A 17,500-nucleotide genomic window follows, 5' to 3' on the forward strand; every position below is an offset into this window, starting at 1 on the left:
GGGGCTGAGCTTTGGAAAACCAACTCTCGAGCTTTAGAGTGAGTGGAGCCGAGGTCGGCTCCGAACCCATCCAGCAAGAAGAAGGCGAGAAGAAGACAACTAACATGGAACGTTATGGTAAGAACATAACTTCTATTTTTTTGTCAATGTTGACAAGGTGATACTTGGAATTAAAATTAAAAAAGCAAAAACTGGATAGGGACAGGACTGATAACTAGAATGATAAAGGATATCCTATTCCCTACAGCACATATATGCAAAGGTTTCAAGAAGAGGGAGAGACTCTTTTTTTGGACACTGGTAATGAAACAATAATTGATAATGATCGAAGTGAATATAATGGTGGTGAGGCATTCCCTTTAGAAGAGACCCTACGGAGGTCCGAGCGTTTTATGTAATCGGAGACACCAGGACTGCAATGGGGGGAGGATGAACAATATGAATTATACAGACTCTTACCCCACCAGGGGGAGGGGTAGAGGAGCAGGGACAAGATGTTGATCACTGAAATGACTAACGAATGTAATGAGTGTAACACTGTTGTTGGTGAGTATAAGATATACAACCTGAGTGAAGTAAATATTACCGCTGAATGGGCAAACTTGTTTCAAAAAGGTCTCAATTTTGTACCCTCTAGAAAACCAAGGATTGTAAGTACTTTTTTAGAATTGAAATTGTTAGAAAGTTGAATTTCTAATTTTATTTCTAACATGAACATCCGGGAGACCTTATGAGGGATTGCAAGAAATCTAGCACATTTAACCCGCGCCTGCACCCTATGTTACAAATATTTGAGAACTTATGCAGTGATCCAATAAGACAAATTTATAATGCCAACAAGGGGGCTGTGACTCCTAATTTAACCACTGAGGAAGTTAGTTTACTTAACAGCATTGTTAAGAAGTCAATAAGAGTCATAAAACTGGACAAGGGAAGGGGGCTATTTGTAATGGACCAGCAGGTGTATGTGGAAATATTAACTGTTTCTTTTTAGTGGCACCTACAAGGAGAGGTTGATTTAATGAATTAAATATAGCCTACAGGAGTATACTGATATATTAAATGGCTTATTAATGGACAACCAAATAAGTCTGTGAATTTCACTTTGTCAGACAAGCCAGTCCTTGTATACCAATGATTTTTGGGATACCGAAAATCCATAGACCCTCCTTTGAGACCAATCGTGGATGCAAAAGCATCCAAGACTTTCACTATGGCCAAATTTATTGACTTTCATTTAAAACCTTGTGTAAACAATCATACTCCTATTTTAAGAGATTCCTGGGATTGTCTGAAAAAAATCCACAATGAGGAATGTTCTGAAGATCTAGTTTTTGTCACAGTTGATGTCCAAGACTTGTTTACATTCATTCCCCACGATGAAGGGATTATGATGTTCTGTGATTTTCTATGTGCAAGCACCGGACATGGTCATTCTGAGATTCTTATGTTTAGGACCCTCATGGAATTAATTCTTGAGAATAATTTTATCCTGTCTGGAAAGCGGTTATTTAGGCAGAAGCCAGGTGTTGCCATGGGGTAGGCATGTGCCCCGTTGTTTGGTAACAGTAGGAAGACATTGTAGTTTTTAGATTAGACCTATTTAAATGTGTGAAATTTTACGGGCTTTTTTTAGATGACATTCTCTTTTTCTGGGAAGGTTCCCAGGAGTCACTTTGGGGAATTTTTTGTCGCACTAATTTTTTTCGATTCATCATGGAGACTAATTTGGATGTGATCCATTTTCTAGATAGAGCTATGCACAAAGATAGGGTTAACCATACTTTTGTATCAACTTTGTACAGAAAGCCAACTTATTCAAATGCCTTGCTGCAGTTTGATGGCTGTCACCCTATCCACCAGAAAAAGGGCAGTACTGAAGGGTCAAGGTGTTGGGTTGGCAGGGATGGTGAGCGTTTACGACATGTTTTTCAATGAAGTGGAGACACTGAAGAATATGCTTATTAGGAGATGGTATCCACAAATATTTATTCCCCATTTTGAAAGAAATCATCAAAAAAAGACTTTTTAAGAGCACTTTTTCTCATTGTTAGGGGTGTTATGTAATGAAATTAGACCAACAAATGGAGTTTACTGGTCAGAACAATATAGAGAAGAAGTCTTGCAACGATTCTTTAGTGTTGTCATATAATCATTTAATTCATTAACATCAAAGTAGTAATTTTTAACCACTGGGGCTCTATTTAGTCGTATTAGTGATAGTGTGAATAGATTAGGTGAAAAACCATTGGTTGTTTACAAAAAAGACCTTTGTATCAAAAATTTGTTAGAAAGAAATGGGTCGAAAGAACAAAAAGGACAAATGAAAAAATGTGGACACTGTGCATTGTGTCCACACATAATGAAAATAATTCTGTTGACAGCATGGGTTATGGGAAAGTGTTTGTTTTTGAAACAGAGGCTTAATTGTTGGAGTAAAGGTTTAGTTTATGTGGCTGTGTCAGCAATGTAGACATTTTTATATGGGGAACTATCAATAGCCTCAATAAGCGTATTTATCAACACATGTATGATATAAGGAAGGGCAATCTAACCACCACCCTGACAAAACACAGTTTAGAATTCCCCCAACCACTATTTTAAGTTTAGTGGCTTAGAGCAAGTGTCTGACCATGGTAGAGGGAGGCAAATTGAATTCTTTCTTGAATTCATGGAACTTGTATGGCAACTTGGGTGTGATGCCACAAGAACATCCGAGCTCATTGACACGGTGTCCATTTCAAGTCTGTTGAAATTAAAAGCAGACTTCCATATGTGAAATACAGGCTGTCACATGTAAAAGTTACAAAAAACATATGAAAAATAACCAATACATTGTTTGGTGATGTATTAACAAGGTCAAAGTGTATAAAAATATGGGATGACCATGGTTCATTTTAGCATATTTTGGTATTGCAGGTTATAGTTGGTTTATGCCGATTATTAATGATGTTTAGGTAATGGTTGTGCTGCTTTTATGTATTTAATAAGGGGTTGATACCTAGGTACTTTTATCATGTTATTTAATTTTAAGTGTAAAAGATAATTTTTATGATTTGTTTGTTGTTCTGATCAAGTCTGATGGTGTAAAACTGACAAAACCGCTCAGGTAAAGTTTAAGTTACTTCCACTGGTTTGGCAACCCAGTACATTGAAAAAGGAAGCATATGTATTTTTCTGCACATATTTGTCTGAGTAGTGGAAGAGTTGCAGAATGTTTTTTTGGGTAAGGTGCATAGTTAGGCTTACCATGCATTACTGAAGTGGGCAAGGCTGCTGCATTTTAGTAGTGTGTGCTTACCCTGCCCCTAACCTTAACCACACGCTTTACCTTTAAAATAAAAAAAACTTTCTGTAAAACTTTCCTTACACAAGACAGTTGTGGACACACACACACACACACACACACACACACACACACACACACACACACACACCCTCTCTCATATGCACACTGTTTTAAATCTGTGCCCTTACTTAACCCATATTCTAACCCAGGTGGACTGAATTTACTTCTTTACCTGTCCCTGACTCTCACTCTAACCCCAATGTACTAAATCTATCCCCTTACCTAATCCATACTGTAATCCTAAAATAAAACTGTGCATGCTTGCACACACTTGAGCACACATGGGCTTACATGAGCGTGCGCGCGCACAAACTCCCAGCATACTGAAAAGTCATGTGACTTTCAGCAATTCCAGATTAGTTGAAAGTCAGTCATTTTCATGTTTAGCAGTGCACAAAATCAGCCATCTTCATGTTTAGCAGTGCACTACATTTTGATGGCTAAATGAGCGTTCATGCAGGTGAACTGTAACTTTGTGGAGCTGTGCACATACCGCACACTAACTTCTAGCAATACACACATTATTTTTAGGGAGAAGCTTAATGGCTGCTTTTGTAAGGGGAAGCTTTTTTCCATATTGTTGGAAGGTGGTGTGAAATGTGTTTGTGACATTTTATTTGTACCATTGATCAACATTTTAGTATCGGGTACTCCAGTCTGATAACTCCACCAGCAGTATGTTCCAGCAGAAGGCTTCCAAATAGCTCCAGAATGGAATTAGTCATGACTTAACAGACAGAGGTTTCATCTGTCTTTAAGTAAGACAGAATTACTTTTTTTAATCCTGTTTTTGTGTCTGAACTTGAAGAATCTGGTCTTGTGTTTTTAAGATTCACTTTTTTAGTGAATTCTTAGGTTTGATTTAAATTACTTGTTTTTCGGTTATCAGTGTATTTGTTTTATCTTTTTAACCCTTTTCGCCTTTGTTGAATCCAGAAAGAATAGTGCAAAAAGAAACTTTCTGTATAAAACTCTGTTGAACGTCATTGATAGTACCCATTGAGATAGACTTGCAACTCTGTCCTTAATTGTGCCCTTTTACTTGACCAGTATTTTTTTACTAGCTGAAGTGCATGTGGATTGATTAATATTTTTTAACTGTTCAGTTTCCTTACTAATAATACTACTACTACTACTTCTCTTTCGGCTTTTCCTGCTAGAGGTTGCTACAGCAGTCTGCAGAATGATTGGCAGTGGAGTTTTACAGTGTTGAGTTGTCAGCCTGGCGCCCACCCTTCCACACAAGATACACACACTTGGGGCTAATTTAGAGTGTCTATGTGGGAAGAAACCCACACAACCGCAGGGAAGAAACCCACACAACCGCAGGGAGGACTGCAGACTCCGCACAGAAGGCAACCCAGCCGAGAATCAAATTGGATAATCTATTTCTGTGAGGCGGCAACGCTAACCGCTGCACCACCGCGGCAGCCCTATTCCTCCATATTTCTTGATAATCCTTTGATATTTATCAGAGCTATCTTATTGTCTTATCAGAATTCAGCTACATCGTTATGGCAAACGCAGCAAACTGCTGTATTCTGTTGAACACCTTTATTGAGTTGCCACTTGTGACATAGGCAAACTTACATTTATATAAAATTAACCAAATCATGTTAGCAAGTTCACATTTGCAAACATATGTCATATATTGTTTATGCAATGTTAGTCAAACTTTACATTAATTCCTGCCTTCTCTCAAACCTCATTCCTCCTTGAAAACATTTTTCTGCATGTACTTTTACCACAATTTCCATTTTTCCCTGTATAATGTACTTCTGCCCTTTTTCTAAAGATCCCACTTCTGTTCTTTTGTCACTATTACAATTTTATTTATTTTACGGTTGTTTACCGGGGTAGTCCGACTGGATACATGTCTGTTTTCAGTGGAGGCCCGGGGAAAAAAAGCTCCAAATAGACAAACTTACATAGATTACACAAGACGTCAGATAAATCACTTTGTTTTATATTTTCTAATGTTATGTACAATGGTTTAGCAGTGTTCCCTAGTAGGAGCTCACAATTCTCATGGACAGACTCAATTAAAAGCAATAGACGTCCGATTGGATCTAGAGCTTGGTGACGTAGTTGCATGTTATATTTACATATTTACAGATTATGCTTTCAGTTTATAACTTAATCAGGATTGGTACATGAACAAAGCCAGTTCACTTTGAAATACTGTTACAGGGTTTTTGTTTTTTTTTTGAGACTTTTGGAGGATTGTAGGGTTCATTTGGCAACTAATTCCAGTTTTTGCCAACAAAGTTGGCAAACAGGGATTCACCAGCAAAGTTATTTGCTTTGTGGGTTTGGACCAGTAGTTTGTTGGCTGACCATAGAGCTTTCAGGTTGCTGTATGGCTTATATAGTTTGTTGGCTGACCGTAGAGCTCTCAGGTTGCTCTATGGCTTATTAATATTTATAAGTGCGGGGGTATCTTCAGGGTGGTACAGAATTTTGTGCGCTATTAAGAGCTGATTGAATTAAGCTGGGCAGTTCTAGCCACTATAGTTGTTTTAGGTTCTGGCAGTGGTGGGTTCTATAGGTGGAGCCAGTGGCGAATCTGGCAGCATGGTTGTAGCTATGGGACAGCTTAGCTAGTTCAGATTTGTTGAGGTTTGAGAGTACAGGCGAGGCATATAAAAGAGTAGGTGTGACCGGGCAGTTGCAGTCCTAGCCATTAGGATTAAAAATATTTTCTTTCTGTACAGTGATCCTAGCTTCTTATTTGATGGTTTGTATGGTTTTGTTGACCTGTAGGTCAAATTTGAGATTGTTTGATAACCCCTAGAAGTTTGGTGTGTTGATCTTGGGTGATAGTGGTACCATTGTTGGACGTAACAGAGAGAGAAAGTATGGCAGATCTACTAGTGGGGGCGAAGAATAGAAGTTTAGTGTTGTTGGGGTTCAGCTGTAGGCGTTGGTTGGCGAGCCAGTTCTCAATAGTGTTAAATGTATTTTGGGTTAGGACTTTCAGTTCGGATGGGGAGGTGACTAAGCAGATCAGAGTGGAATTATCTGCATATTGAATGCAGGTAGCTTTAGGGATAGCAGTGTGAAGGTTGTTGATAAAAATAGAGAAGAGTAGTGGACCTGGTATGGATCCTCGAGGGACACCAAGTGTGAGAGGTAGCTGGCTGGAGAGTTTGCTTTGCCATAGTACCGCCTGTTGTCTACCAGTCAGGTAGGACTGGAACCACTGGATTGCGTTCTTGTTGAGGGAAATAGATTTTAGAGAGAGAATGAGAAGTTCATGGTTAACCATGTCAGAAGCTTTTGATAGGTCAAGAAAGAGGGCGGAGGATAGCCTGTTGTCATTCCTGTTTTGGTTTATGGCATTAGTAAAGGAAAGGAGGGCTGAAGTGGTGCTGTGGTATGGCCTGAAACTGTGCTGTGAGTTGGATAGTAAGTTATTCTGTGTAAGATATTACATTAGTTGCTTGTGCAAACATTTCACCATTATTTTGGCTAGTGGGGAAAAAATGGCATTAGTCTGTAGTTGGATATGTCTGTAGAACGACCAACTTTATGGAGTGGGATGACGTGGGATATTTTCCAGAGGGAGGGGATAGCGCTTTCAGATAAGGTTCTGTTGATAAGGATAGATGTGGGATATGCAATGACATCTTCAGCTATTTGTAGGTACTCTACAGGGAGGAGGTCAGCAGTGAGGGTGTTAAGTTTTCGTTTTTTTTTTTTTTATAAGTGTTTTGATAAAACTAGTGGATATCGGTTGGAAGCTAAATTGGGGGTGATTATTGGGTAGATTAGAGGTGTGGTTTAAGTTTGTGGGGGTTAGTTGATTTGCTAGGGATTGGATTGTTTCAGTGAAAAAGTTGTAAGCGCCAGCTGTGGTCTCTGGGGAACTATGGGTGTGGTTAGATGGTGTTTGGGTGGTAGAATTACCTGGATGAAGTAGATGATTTAAGCCTGCCCAGAACTTTTGAGGGTTGTTTTACTGTTTTTGTAGGAGATTTTGGGAGAAGCTTTTTTATCTAGTAAAACAGATTTTTTTTTGTATCCTTCCTGAGTTGACAATATTTTACATGGTCAAGTGGGGCTTTAGTTGTTCTCCAGCTGGCCCAGGCTCTCTTTCTTGTTTTGATTTTAGATTTGGTATCTTGTGAGCCATGCTGCTGTGTTTGATCTAGATTGGGAATCAAGGATACTTGGGGAATTTAGTGTTAAAGTGAGCTTTAGCCTCTTCTAATGGTAGATTTTTTTAGTTTTGACCAGTCAACTGCTTTTAGTTTGTTTAGGAATATAGCTTTGTCAAAGTTTTTCAGTTTTTCTAAGTGTTTTATATTTAGTCTGGTGTGGGTTTCCTGCCTTATGTTTTATGATATATGTTGGCAAATGGTTATCAGGGAGAGTGCCACCTGTGTACAGTTGGGGTTGGTTATTAACTAGGATACAGTCTAGGATATTTTCCCTTTTGGTTGGTTTGTTTATCCTAATGGGAGAGATTATGGTCTTTTTAAACCCAAATAGGTTTATAGGGGTGGGGGGGGGGTTTGAAGGAGCAGGGGTGACTGTCGATATTGAAGTCACCAAGAACTGTGGTTTCTTGGGGATAGGTAGTGGATAACCAGTATAGGATATCGTCTAGGGTATTTAAGTTGTTGCCTGGTGGAATGTAAGCACAGACTATGTTCACGCATTTGATATGGTTAATCTGTAGTTTGGTTATGAGGAGTTCTGCATTATTGAATTGGAGTGGTTGACTGGTGTCTCATAGGTTCATAGGTTCATACTAGGCTATCTGCCCTAGGGCATTTATAAGCCTAGCCAGAGTGTGTTTGGCTTTTGCCACCCATTTTAAATTAATTTTGCTATGCCCTTTTTCGAGGTTAGTATACTGTGCCTCTAACAGTGACACAGAAGTGATACCTGGGGTAAACCTACGATCTCCCATCCACTCAAGATTCCTCTTGAAGAGAGTCAATGAGGGACTCTGCCTAACCTGGACTGGGATTTTATTCCAGAGTGAAGGGAGCCTCTGGGTTATGAAGCTGTCCCTCCAGCATGTCCTATTTATTTCAGTGCTGAGGTTCAAGTCTCTCGAGTGTGTAGCTCGGTGGGATTTGGATTTTCTGAGGTGCAGCATGTCCATTAATTCCGGGTTGGACTTGGCTTTATACGTCAGGCACAGATCGCCTCTGAGCAGGCGGTATGCCACTGAGTAGAGCTGGAGTTTCTTTAACCGGGCAGCATATGGCATCTGTTTGAGCCCTTTGATCCTCTTGGTGAGGTACTTTTGGGGTCTTTCCAGTAGCTGCAGGTGTCTAGTAATGTACATCCCAAAAGGGGCATTGTACTCAATTATGGGCCTGATGAGGGATGAGTAAAGAGGCACGATGACCTCCCCTGATCTAGATGTGAATCCCTTCATGATTAGGTGGGCTATATAAAATGTTTTTCTAACCACTTTGGCCACGTGGTTGTCAAATGAGAGATTGCTATCAACTTGGGTCCCCAGGTTCCTAATTACTTCTTCTGTACTTAATGGATTACCACCTATGTGGTAATTTGTGGCCACTTTGTTTTTGCCAAAGGGGATGACTGTACACTTTTTGGCGTTTAGCTTAAGGCCATGGCTCTGGCACCAGTTGTCTGTTTCTCTGAGGACCTTTTGGAGGATGCTTGTGTCAGCTGGAGAGTTGATTATGGTGCCCAGTTTGCAGTCATCTGCGAACTTGGTCAGCCACAATCCTTCCGTGTTGGCCTGTACCTCCGAGAAATATATACCGAACAAGAGAGGTCCCAGGACTGAGCCTTGTGGGACACCACTTGTAACTGGTTTGGAGTCTGACATGGCTCCAGCAATTCTAACCATGTGGGTTCTGTCCTTGAGCCAGTTTGTAACCCATCTAGTGACATAGGGGTTTATATTTAAGCTGGTGAGCTTATCTATAATGCCAGAGTGGGGTATTGTATCGAAGGCTTTTGCGAGGTCCAGGTAGGCTGTGTGGACCACCTTCCCCTCGTCAATGGCCTTGGTGACTGTTTCAAAGAAATCGACCAGGTTTAAGAGGCAGGATCTGCCCTTAAAGCCGAACTGGGTAGGATACAGTGTCTGTAGGTCCCCAATATCTTTATTTATGAGGTCCATGATGATCCTTTCCATAGCTTTGCAGACCAAGCTAGTCAGGCTTATGGGGCGATAGTTTCCAGGATCCGTTGAGGCACCACCTTTGTGGAGAGGGACCACTGTTGCTGTACGCCACTCCTTTGGGTACATATCCTGTAGTAAGGCTGAGATTGAACAGTAGTTTTATGTTTGGGTTTAGCTCTTCTTGGAGTTCATGTAGGACGCAGCCCGGGACACCATCTGGTCCCATTGATGCTGTGTTTTTTTGCTTTGGGGAGGGCGGCTCTTACCTGAGCATCTGAGATGTCAAGGGGGCAGCACTCTGCTGGGATAGATATTTGCCCTTTTGGTGGGGAGGGGAGAAGTTTGCGCTGAACCTGTCAGCCAGGATGTTGGCAATGTCTGTGGGTTCGGTGTATTTTTTGTCATTTTGGACTAATTCTGAGCATATCTGGGAAATCCCACCCAGGTTCCTAACATAACTAAAGAAAGCCTTGTGATTATCCTTGGTGTCCTGTGCAGTGTTTCTCTCTAAGCTGGCCTTAGACGATTTTGAGTGCCTGTAGTTTTTTGCTAATACTTATCAGAGATGCCTTCCCTTTTTGGGATTTTGCTCTATCATGTAGTAGCTTCCTCCTTCTATTGTATAGTTTGTTTATGGCTGGGGTCCACCAGACAGGACGTCTGCCTTTGGAGGATTGGGTCTGGGTTTTATTTGGGATTGCATGATCCATGCATTCCTGAAGGTGTTCATAGAATGCGTTTCTAAAGGATTCTGTGGTCTTGGCCGTAATTTCCACAGGCCCAGGGGCTTTAAAGGATTCCACCTCGGTTTTGAGGAGTGTGAAATTTGCTTTAGAGAAGTTTTTCACTGTGGTTTTCTGGGCAGGGGGTGGGGTCGGGATGTGAATATCCAGTGAGATTAGTTTATGGTCTGATCTTACCAGTGAGGGATACATTTCTGGTCTGGAGCATAGAGTCCCCATGTTGGTGATGATCAGGTCCAGTATGTTTTTCCCTCTTGTGGGAGTGGTAACAAGTTGTTCCATAGCATTTGAGTTTATAAATTCTAGGAACCTTTGGGCTAGGGTGTTGGAGCTAGAGTAATGCTACCAGTCTGTTTGGGTAGTTGAAGTCGCCCAATATAATGGTGTTTGGAGAGACCTTCATATTTTCCAGTGTTCTCAGAAAGGCCGAGTGGGGTTCCTGGGTTTGGGAGGGTGGTCTGTAGCAGGCTATAAACTGGAAGGCAGTTTTACCCACTTTTAGTTGCACATGGATAGTCTCTGATGCTTTGTGCTGTGCCACCAACCTGGAGGTGTGGGTATCTTTGACGAATCTTGATACTCCCCCTCCTTTTGTGGTTCGGTCCAAGTTTTGGAGCCGAAAAGCATGGTATGAGGTATAACCTGGTAGTGCTGGTGTGCTCTCTGGAGCCTTGAACCAGGTTTCTGTTACTGCACAGATATTGATGATCTCCATGCTAAGGAGAGTTTCGAGTGCGTGCATCTTGAGGTTTAGACTTCTGGTGTTTAGTAGCATTACTCTTAGTTTCTTATCCCTTGTGATACCTATGGAGGTGGGTTTGTCTTTTGAGCCTTGCCTAAAAAAGGCACTATGGGGGTAGCAAGTGCCTTTGCCAATATCCGAAAGCACAGGGGTGACGGGTGCAAGCCGTCCCTAGCGAAGCATCGTGGCTTGTCGAGCATGTCATCCCAGGCTGACAGGCATTGGATCCCCTTTGAATGACACCAATACTTAAGCCAGTTGTTGAAATTGATCATCATGTCTTCATATTGTGGCGTCATTCTTGGTGAGGGTAAGATGCTACTCAAGGTCAGGGTCATACCGGCCTGGGCTACATGCTCAGAGAGCTCCTCTGTCTCTTTTCATGTAGTCCAGGGAGGTATGTCTCAGGTCATTCACACCAGCATGGACAATGACGGAGTCATATTTGTACTTGCCTTGGAGTGACCTGAGTGCTTGTGTTATGTGGCGGATCCTAGCGCCCGACAGGCAGCTCACAGTGACCTTCTCCTTGTTCATCCTGGTGAGCGGGACGTCTGTGTGCCTGACGTTAGTCACCTATTACAAGTGTATCAGGTGTGTTGTTTAGCCTTAAGGGCTGTGACTGTTCGGCACACTGGCTTTGTGAGCTATGTGTTGCACGTGTTTTGGGGTAGCGGTTGCTTGGGTGTCTGCTTTGGAGGTCTCTGCTGCTTAGGCAGATTTTTATTTAGAGCCTCCGAGTATGTTTTTGTGGGTTTGTGTTTGGTTTTCTGTCGTGGTAGGTCTATGCGAGACTGGAATTGTAGTGAGTGTGGTTTCCTTCTCCTCCTGACTGGTTACACCAGTACTAAGATGAGAGAGCTTAGCCTCCAGTTTGGCTGTATGGTTGCATCTCTCACATGTGTTGGAATTTGTTGGGAGGAGGAGAGGGTTTTCTGTGTACATCAGGCAGTTGTAACATTGCCTCAGGATTCCCAGATTCACCAGCTGGACCGGTGAGGAGATTGACAACTGACCTTTGGACATGCTAGAATAGTATTGGGAATTCCTTTTTAATTGAAAAAAGGGCCAATGGGGAACAAGGTACTCAAGGGGAGTTTGTGAGGGTGTAGTGCTTTTAATTTTTTAGTGCTGACTTATGTAATTGCTTTAATGAGCAAGTGCCAGGTAACTTAAGTGCAATACGTTACAGGTAACTTAAATGCAAAAACGACAAACAGTAACTTTCTTTCAAGTGAAATCAGTAAGCAATGCAGATATCACTAGGGATCCACGGAAGCTCTGAAAAGCCACGTTTTAGGTGGAATTAGCGTTTCAGGGAAATAACAAGCAAACAACAACCATACAAACAAAGCTAGATTCAGCAGGCCTGAATCTAGTAACAAGTGAACTAGACCGGTTTCAGCATATAGCTTTCTTCAGTAGTATCACTACTGAAGAAAGCTGTATGCTGAAACCGGTCTAGTTCACTTGTTTCTATAATAAATTTATTCATTTCAGCTCATCTTGGGTGCTGGCACTTTATTTTGATGCACACTAGTTTGGTTGCCTTGCATCAGCCGTACTTGCTAGCTTTTTGTTGTTGTTGCTGGATCTAGTCTATGCTACAGCAAACAAGGTGTACCAATTTCAGTAAGAAACAGTTGAAATATGCAGGCACTATAAGCCTTGAACCAGAAATTCCCAGCTCAGAAGGGCAGAGTCCAGCCTCTTCTCCCACAAGAGTGCAGACCACGAACCTTCTTAATGTAAAATAACTGGCCTGAAGCCCAAGTGCTTAAACCAGAACTAATACACTTTTAGAATAACAGACACCGTGTATATATATATATATATATATATATATATATATATATATATATATATATACACACACACACACACACACACACACACATATATATACCGAGCCCTCAGTCAGCAGTTCCCAACTTAGAAGGATGTAAGCTAATTGTCCTGCCACCACAGTGCAGGCCACAAACCTTCCTAATGTAAAAACAACTGGTCTGAAGCCCAAGTGCTTAATCCAAAAGACTTAGAATGATAGCTACACTTTAATCAAGTTACTACCAAGCAATAATAAATACAATTGAATACTTTTAAAGAATGCCTGGATTAGTGCTCAAGTTATACAAACAAAGCTAGATTCAGCAGGCCTGGATCTAGTCTATGCTACAGCAAACAAGGTGTACCAATTTCAGTAAGAAGCAGTTCAGATATGCAGGCACTATAAGCCTTTAACCAGAAATTCCCAGCTCAGAAGGGCAGAGTCCAGCCTCTCCTCCCACAAGAGTGCAGACCACGAACCCTCTTAATGTAAAATAACTGGCCTGAAGCCCAAGTGCTTAAACCAGAATTAATACACTTTTAGAATAACAGACACTGAGCCCTCAATCAGCAGTTCCCAACTTAGAAGGATGTAAGCTACCTGTTCTGCCACTACAGTGCAGACCACAAACCTTCTTAATGTAAAGCAACTGGTCTGAAGCTCAAGTGCTTAAACTAAAAGGCTTAGAATGAGTTACACCAAGCGGTAATAAATACAATTGAGTACTTTTAAGATGACGCAAAAGCAAAATAAAGTAGGAAGAAACACAAATACGGTAAAAGCAGATTTTTTTTTTTTTTAGTTTTCTTTTAGTGGAAAGAGAGAAAGGAGTAGCAGAAACTAAGCTGATTGGCCTTCTCAAATGTTCTCCCTGTACTGGGTAGAATGAGGTAATGACACTAGACTAGGAGGAGGGTCCCAGATCAAATTTACACTAGGGGCGGGCAACTGCAAAGCCACCAACTATAAAAACACTATTCCAACAGGGAGGGAGGGTGGGAAACAAACTGCAGAAACGTTTCTCACAGCTGAAAGGCAGCAGTGAGCCTTTAAATGAAAGTTTTAAACAGCTAAAGGACCCTCTAGAAAAAGAGTTTAACTGCAACAAGTTTTCAGAAACAACCCAACGGATGCTTAATAAAAGTGGACAATTTCCAGTTAATACCTCACACACAGTGAAACTAGCTAGAAAAATACACAGTACACAAAGTGCTATAAATAACAAAGAAATAAAGAACAAAATAAACAAAAAACAGGATACTTAATGTTATATATTATAGCTCCGAGTTTCCTCAATGTCCTTCCTTCAGTCAGTTCTTAAGAGTGTTTATGTAAAGGACTGCTATCCCACCTTCTTTCCTTGTAGTAGTCTACTATAAATATGGTTGGTTTAGACTTTGATTTACATTTATTTTTGTGCATTTGATTTGCATTTATTTTTTTGCATTTGTGTTTGCGGCAGCCACCAGAATTAAACTTAACAAGGCTTTACTTATGTGCAATTCCGATCCCATATCCCAGCTCAAAAAAAATAAATAATTTCCTTAGTTACAGTGGTTAATGTTGAAAATCTTAATGTGATCTAAGTAAGCATGCACTGTTCATTACAAATACTTTTGTGTCTGGTAAAAAACATAAGATTCAAAAGGCAAGATGTCTTTCCATCCTGATATTTTGACTTAAAAGTTTTTAGGTGCGTTTCCCATGATCCTTCTCAGGATCATGTTATGTTCCCATGATCCTGGGAAGGAAATCACTTAATGTGGTGTTTGGACCCATGAAGCTAGAGGTTTTTTTTTTTTTTTCTTGTAGCTGTTATATCTGTGGTTTGTATAAGGAGACTCTTCCCCTTGTGTGTCTAGCAGTGTGATCTACATCTTTGTGTATGTTGAATGTTGCATGTTAAGGGATTGGAAGGTATATGAAAGCATTTTCAGATTTGCCCATCTCTGTGGTGTAGATAAAATCCTAAGTGTGCCCTACACGTCTTTAGTGCAGTTAGTGGCTTAGGCACTGGAGGGGCTGGGCTGGAGAGTATGAGATTGTGGCCATCTCCAGCTTGCCCATCTGAGGGGAGGGAGACTGCTAGGCCAGCAGCTTTACCAACATTTAGCAGAAGCTATTTTTATATGTTATTACAGGGGGAATGCTAGCATTATCAGTCTTTGACTGTAGTTGTGCCTGTCAAGCAGCAGATGCTGTAACTTGGGCCATTTGTGTTCAGTAGAGTACACTTATAGAGACTGGTATTGTGAGCTACACCTGTGCACTTGGAATGGGAGTCTCTAAGAAAATACAGCTAATGACGACTTTGCTGATAACCTTTCACGGCCTACTGTCACATCGCTAGGAGGAAACCATTGGCTGGTCAGCTGTCAAGCCACTGAAGGAAAATTGGGCAGACATCAGAAAAGTTAAGTTTATGTTCATTGCAGGTCTCTGTGTCTGTACATAGGTTGGTTCATTAAGTGTATTAATTTACAATTGAGAGAGAGAAGGGTAAGGCTTTTTTTTTTTTTTTTTTTTTTTTTTTTTTTTGAGGCAAGTCCTAGTTTGTACCCCATACTCCCTGCTTTAATTACATATGCCATGTCAGAGTTTGCAGTACAGTGAGGAAAAGGCAAAATTGGCCCATCCTTACTGTACCAAAAGCTTGCACAAAAAACAAGTGGTACGTGCAATTGACTAATTTTCTATTAACTGTACTGGCTTTTTTATGTTTAACAGCTTGAAGTGTTTATCATGGACTGTGCCTTGTATATCTGCTTTTTCACTTGTGCACCTAAATGAGAGAGAGAGAATGTATGCCGATGGACTAAAGCCTCAGATTATAGTAGGGTGCTGTAGATGGAACTACATGCATTTTAGGAAGGAGTTTGATATCTACATTTAATCCATTATTTTAATCATGAAGTATTATGGAATAAAAAACAAGATCATAAAAAATTTAGTCTGCTCTTTTTCTTTGTAAAATAAATAGTTCTATTGCTCATTGCTCATGAAAGCTTCAAACTTGAGGAATGGAGTACTCTACCATAAGGAGCTGAATGTGTTTTGAAGAGTATTTATTTGACAATGTCCATCAGCTCTCAAGGGTGATTGTTTTTGCAGTGAGGGTGTTTGCATTGTGTACTTGTTTGAGAGGTGTTGGTAACTCGCACAATTTCTTGGTGGCAAGTGGGGGGTAACCCAGAATCTCTGTAGTAGTCCCAAATGACTTTTAGTATTTAAGATTGGGGAGTGAAAAAAACTGGGCTATGTGGCTTTTTTAACTGGTTATTACTGTCTGTGTTGTAGCTATTTAGAAGTATGCAACTGCTAATGTATTTTTGAGTACTGTCTTTTGTACCAGTAACAAAAGTTCCTTGTGTTTCCTAGATGGAGTTGCTCTGAGATAAATTTTTTTTTTTATATAACTTTTCTGAATGTTGTAGACTCTGGTGGTTCAGCAAACAATACCCCTGCATCAGCCCGCCCACAAAAGAAGCCTATATTATTTGGAAAACGTCCTGGCCTTGGAGTCGGCAGTATGCTTAATCAGATGAAAATGTACTCGCATGCAAAGCAAACGCCTGTTGCTGCCAGACCCAGTGTTTTCTTGTCACCTGATGAAGAAGAGGATGACGACTTGGAACAGTTATTAGAAATTAAAGGTAAATTGCAGCAAAGTTGTAATAATGACAAAAGTGTTTTGGTCTTTGAGTGAGTAAAACTTGCATAGATTCACCGTTGATAGCCAGTGCTTATGGAGTACTTTTTGACATTATTACGTTAAGCCCAACCACCTGTGGTATAATTCTTTTCTATATATATTTAAAAAAAAAGTCAGAAATACTAAAGGTGATTTGAGTTGGATATAGTTGGTTCTGCAGTATGTGGTCTTGACTGTAAAGTGGAGTGGAGGTTCATTTGACCTTTTTAAGTTTGCATTTATTCATGAGGAGACGATGTTGTCTTTACCATTTTCAAGCAATGCATTCTGTAAACTACCTAAATTTGATGTTTCCTGTCTAGCATTCATATTTTTTGTTTAATTTCCTACCTTGTTGTATGTTAGTTTTTGTTGTTGCTGATTTGAGTATGAATTTTGTTTTTAGCTGGTAGAGAACTGGATAGGGAACAAGGCAGCAGATAGTAGTTTGGGTGTAAACCTAGGCTCTAAAGAGTGACCAAAGCTGTCATTGACTTGAGAGAGGGGACATGATTGATGGGCAGTTAAAATGGGACACTACCTCTGTATTCCTGCACAGGAAGTCTTCAGCACTGCTGTTTTCATGGAAGTTCCCTTTAGGGATTTCCGGTGTGGGCTTAGTCCTACATCCATCCAGGGTTTCAGAGCTCATACCCTACCCTTCTGTGTTGACTTTTTCTCCCACCTTTTGCACAACTCCAAATCGCACTGTAAAGTCAGATGTCCAGTCAGCCATCTTCAGTTGTTTCTTGCTGTATGTTGTGGTACAGGTATTTGTTTAGTCAACCAGTGCAGGATGTGTGTGGATGACAACAGATAAGCATCTCCTCTGGGACTGAGTTGTTCTTTACAGTGACCTCTACATCATCGCTGTCTATAACAGAGTTTTGAGTCCTGATGTTTGAAGTTTTGTACATCTGCTTGAAACTGGACATTTCAAAATGGCACTCTGAGGATGCCGGTCAAGCAGAGCAAATGTGTTTGCAAAAGGCTTGAATTTCAAAGATGGGCATGATAAATGTATGTAAT

At 40.7% G+C, this 17,500-nt stretch overlaps 1 protein-coding gene across 1 annotated transcript in view; it reads left to right on the top strand.

Moving 5' to 3' along the window:
* Positions 1 to 17,500, top strand: part of SUGP1 (SURP and G-patch domain containing 1) — a 397,363-nt gene that overhangs the window by 76,164 nt on the left and 303,699 nt on the right. The window contains exon 3 of the mRNA XM_044054782.1: positions 16,159 to 16,433. Within this exon, the coding sequence (XP_043910717.1) occupies positions 16,159 to 16,433 (275 nt within the window). The remainder of the gene's footprint in view (positions 1 to 16,158; positions 16,434 to 17,500) is intronic.

Source organism: Protopterus annectens, chromosome 13.part0 (assembly GCF_019279795.1).
Source record: "Protopterus annectens isolate FY-2018-M chromosome 13.part0, PAN1.0, whole genome shotgun sequence".
Taxonomy (NCBI): domain Eukaryota; kingdom Metazoa; phylum Chordata; order Ceratodontiformes; family Protopteridae; genus Protopterus; species Protopterus annectens.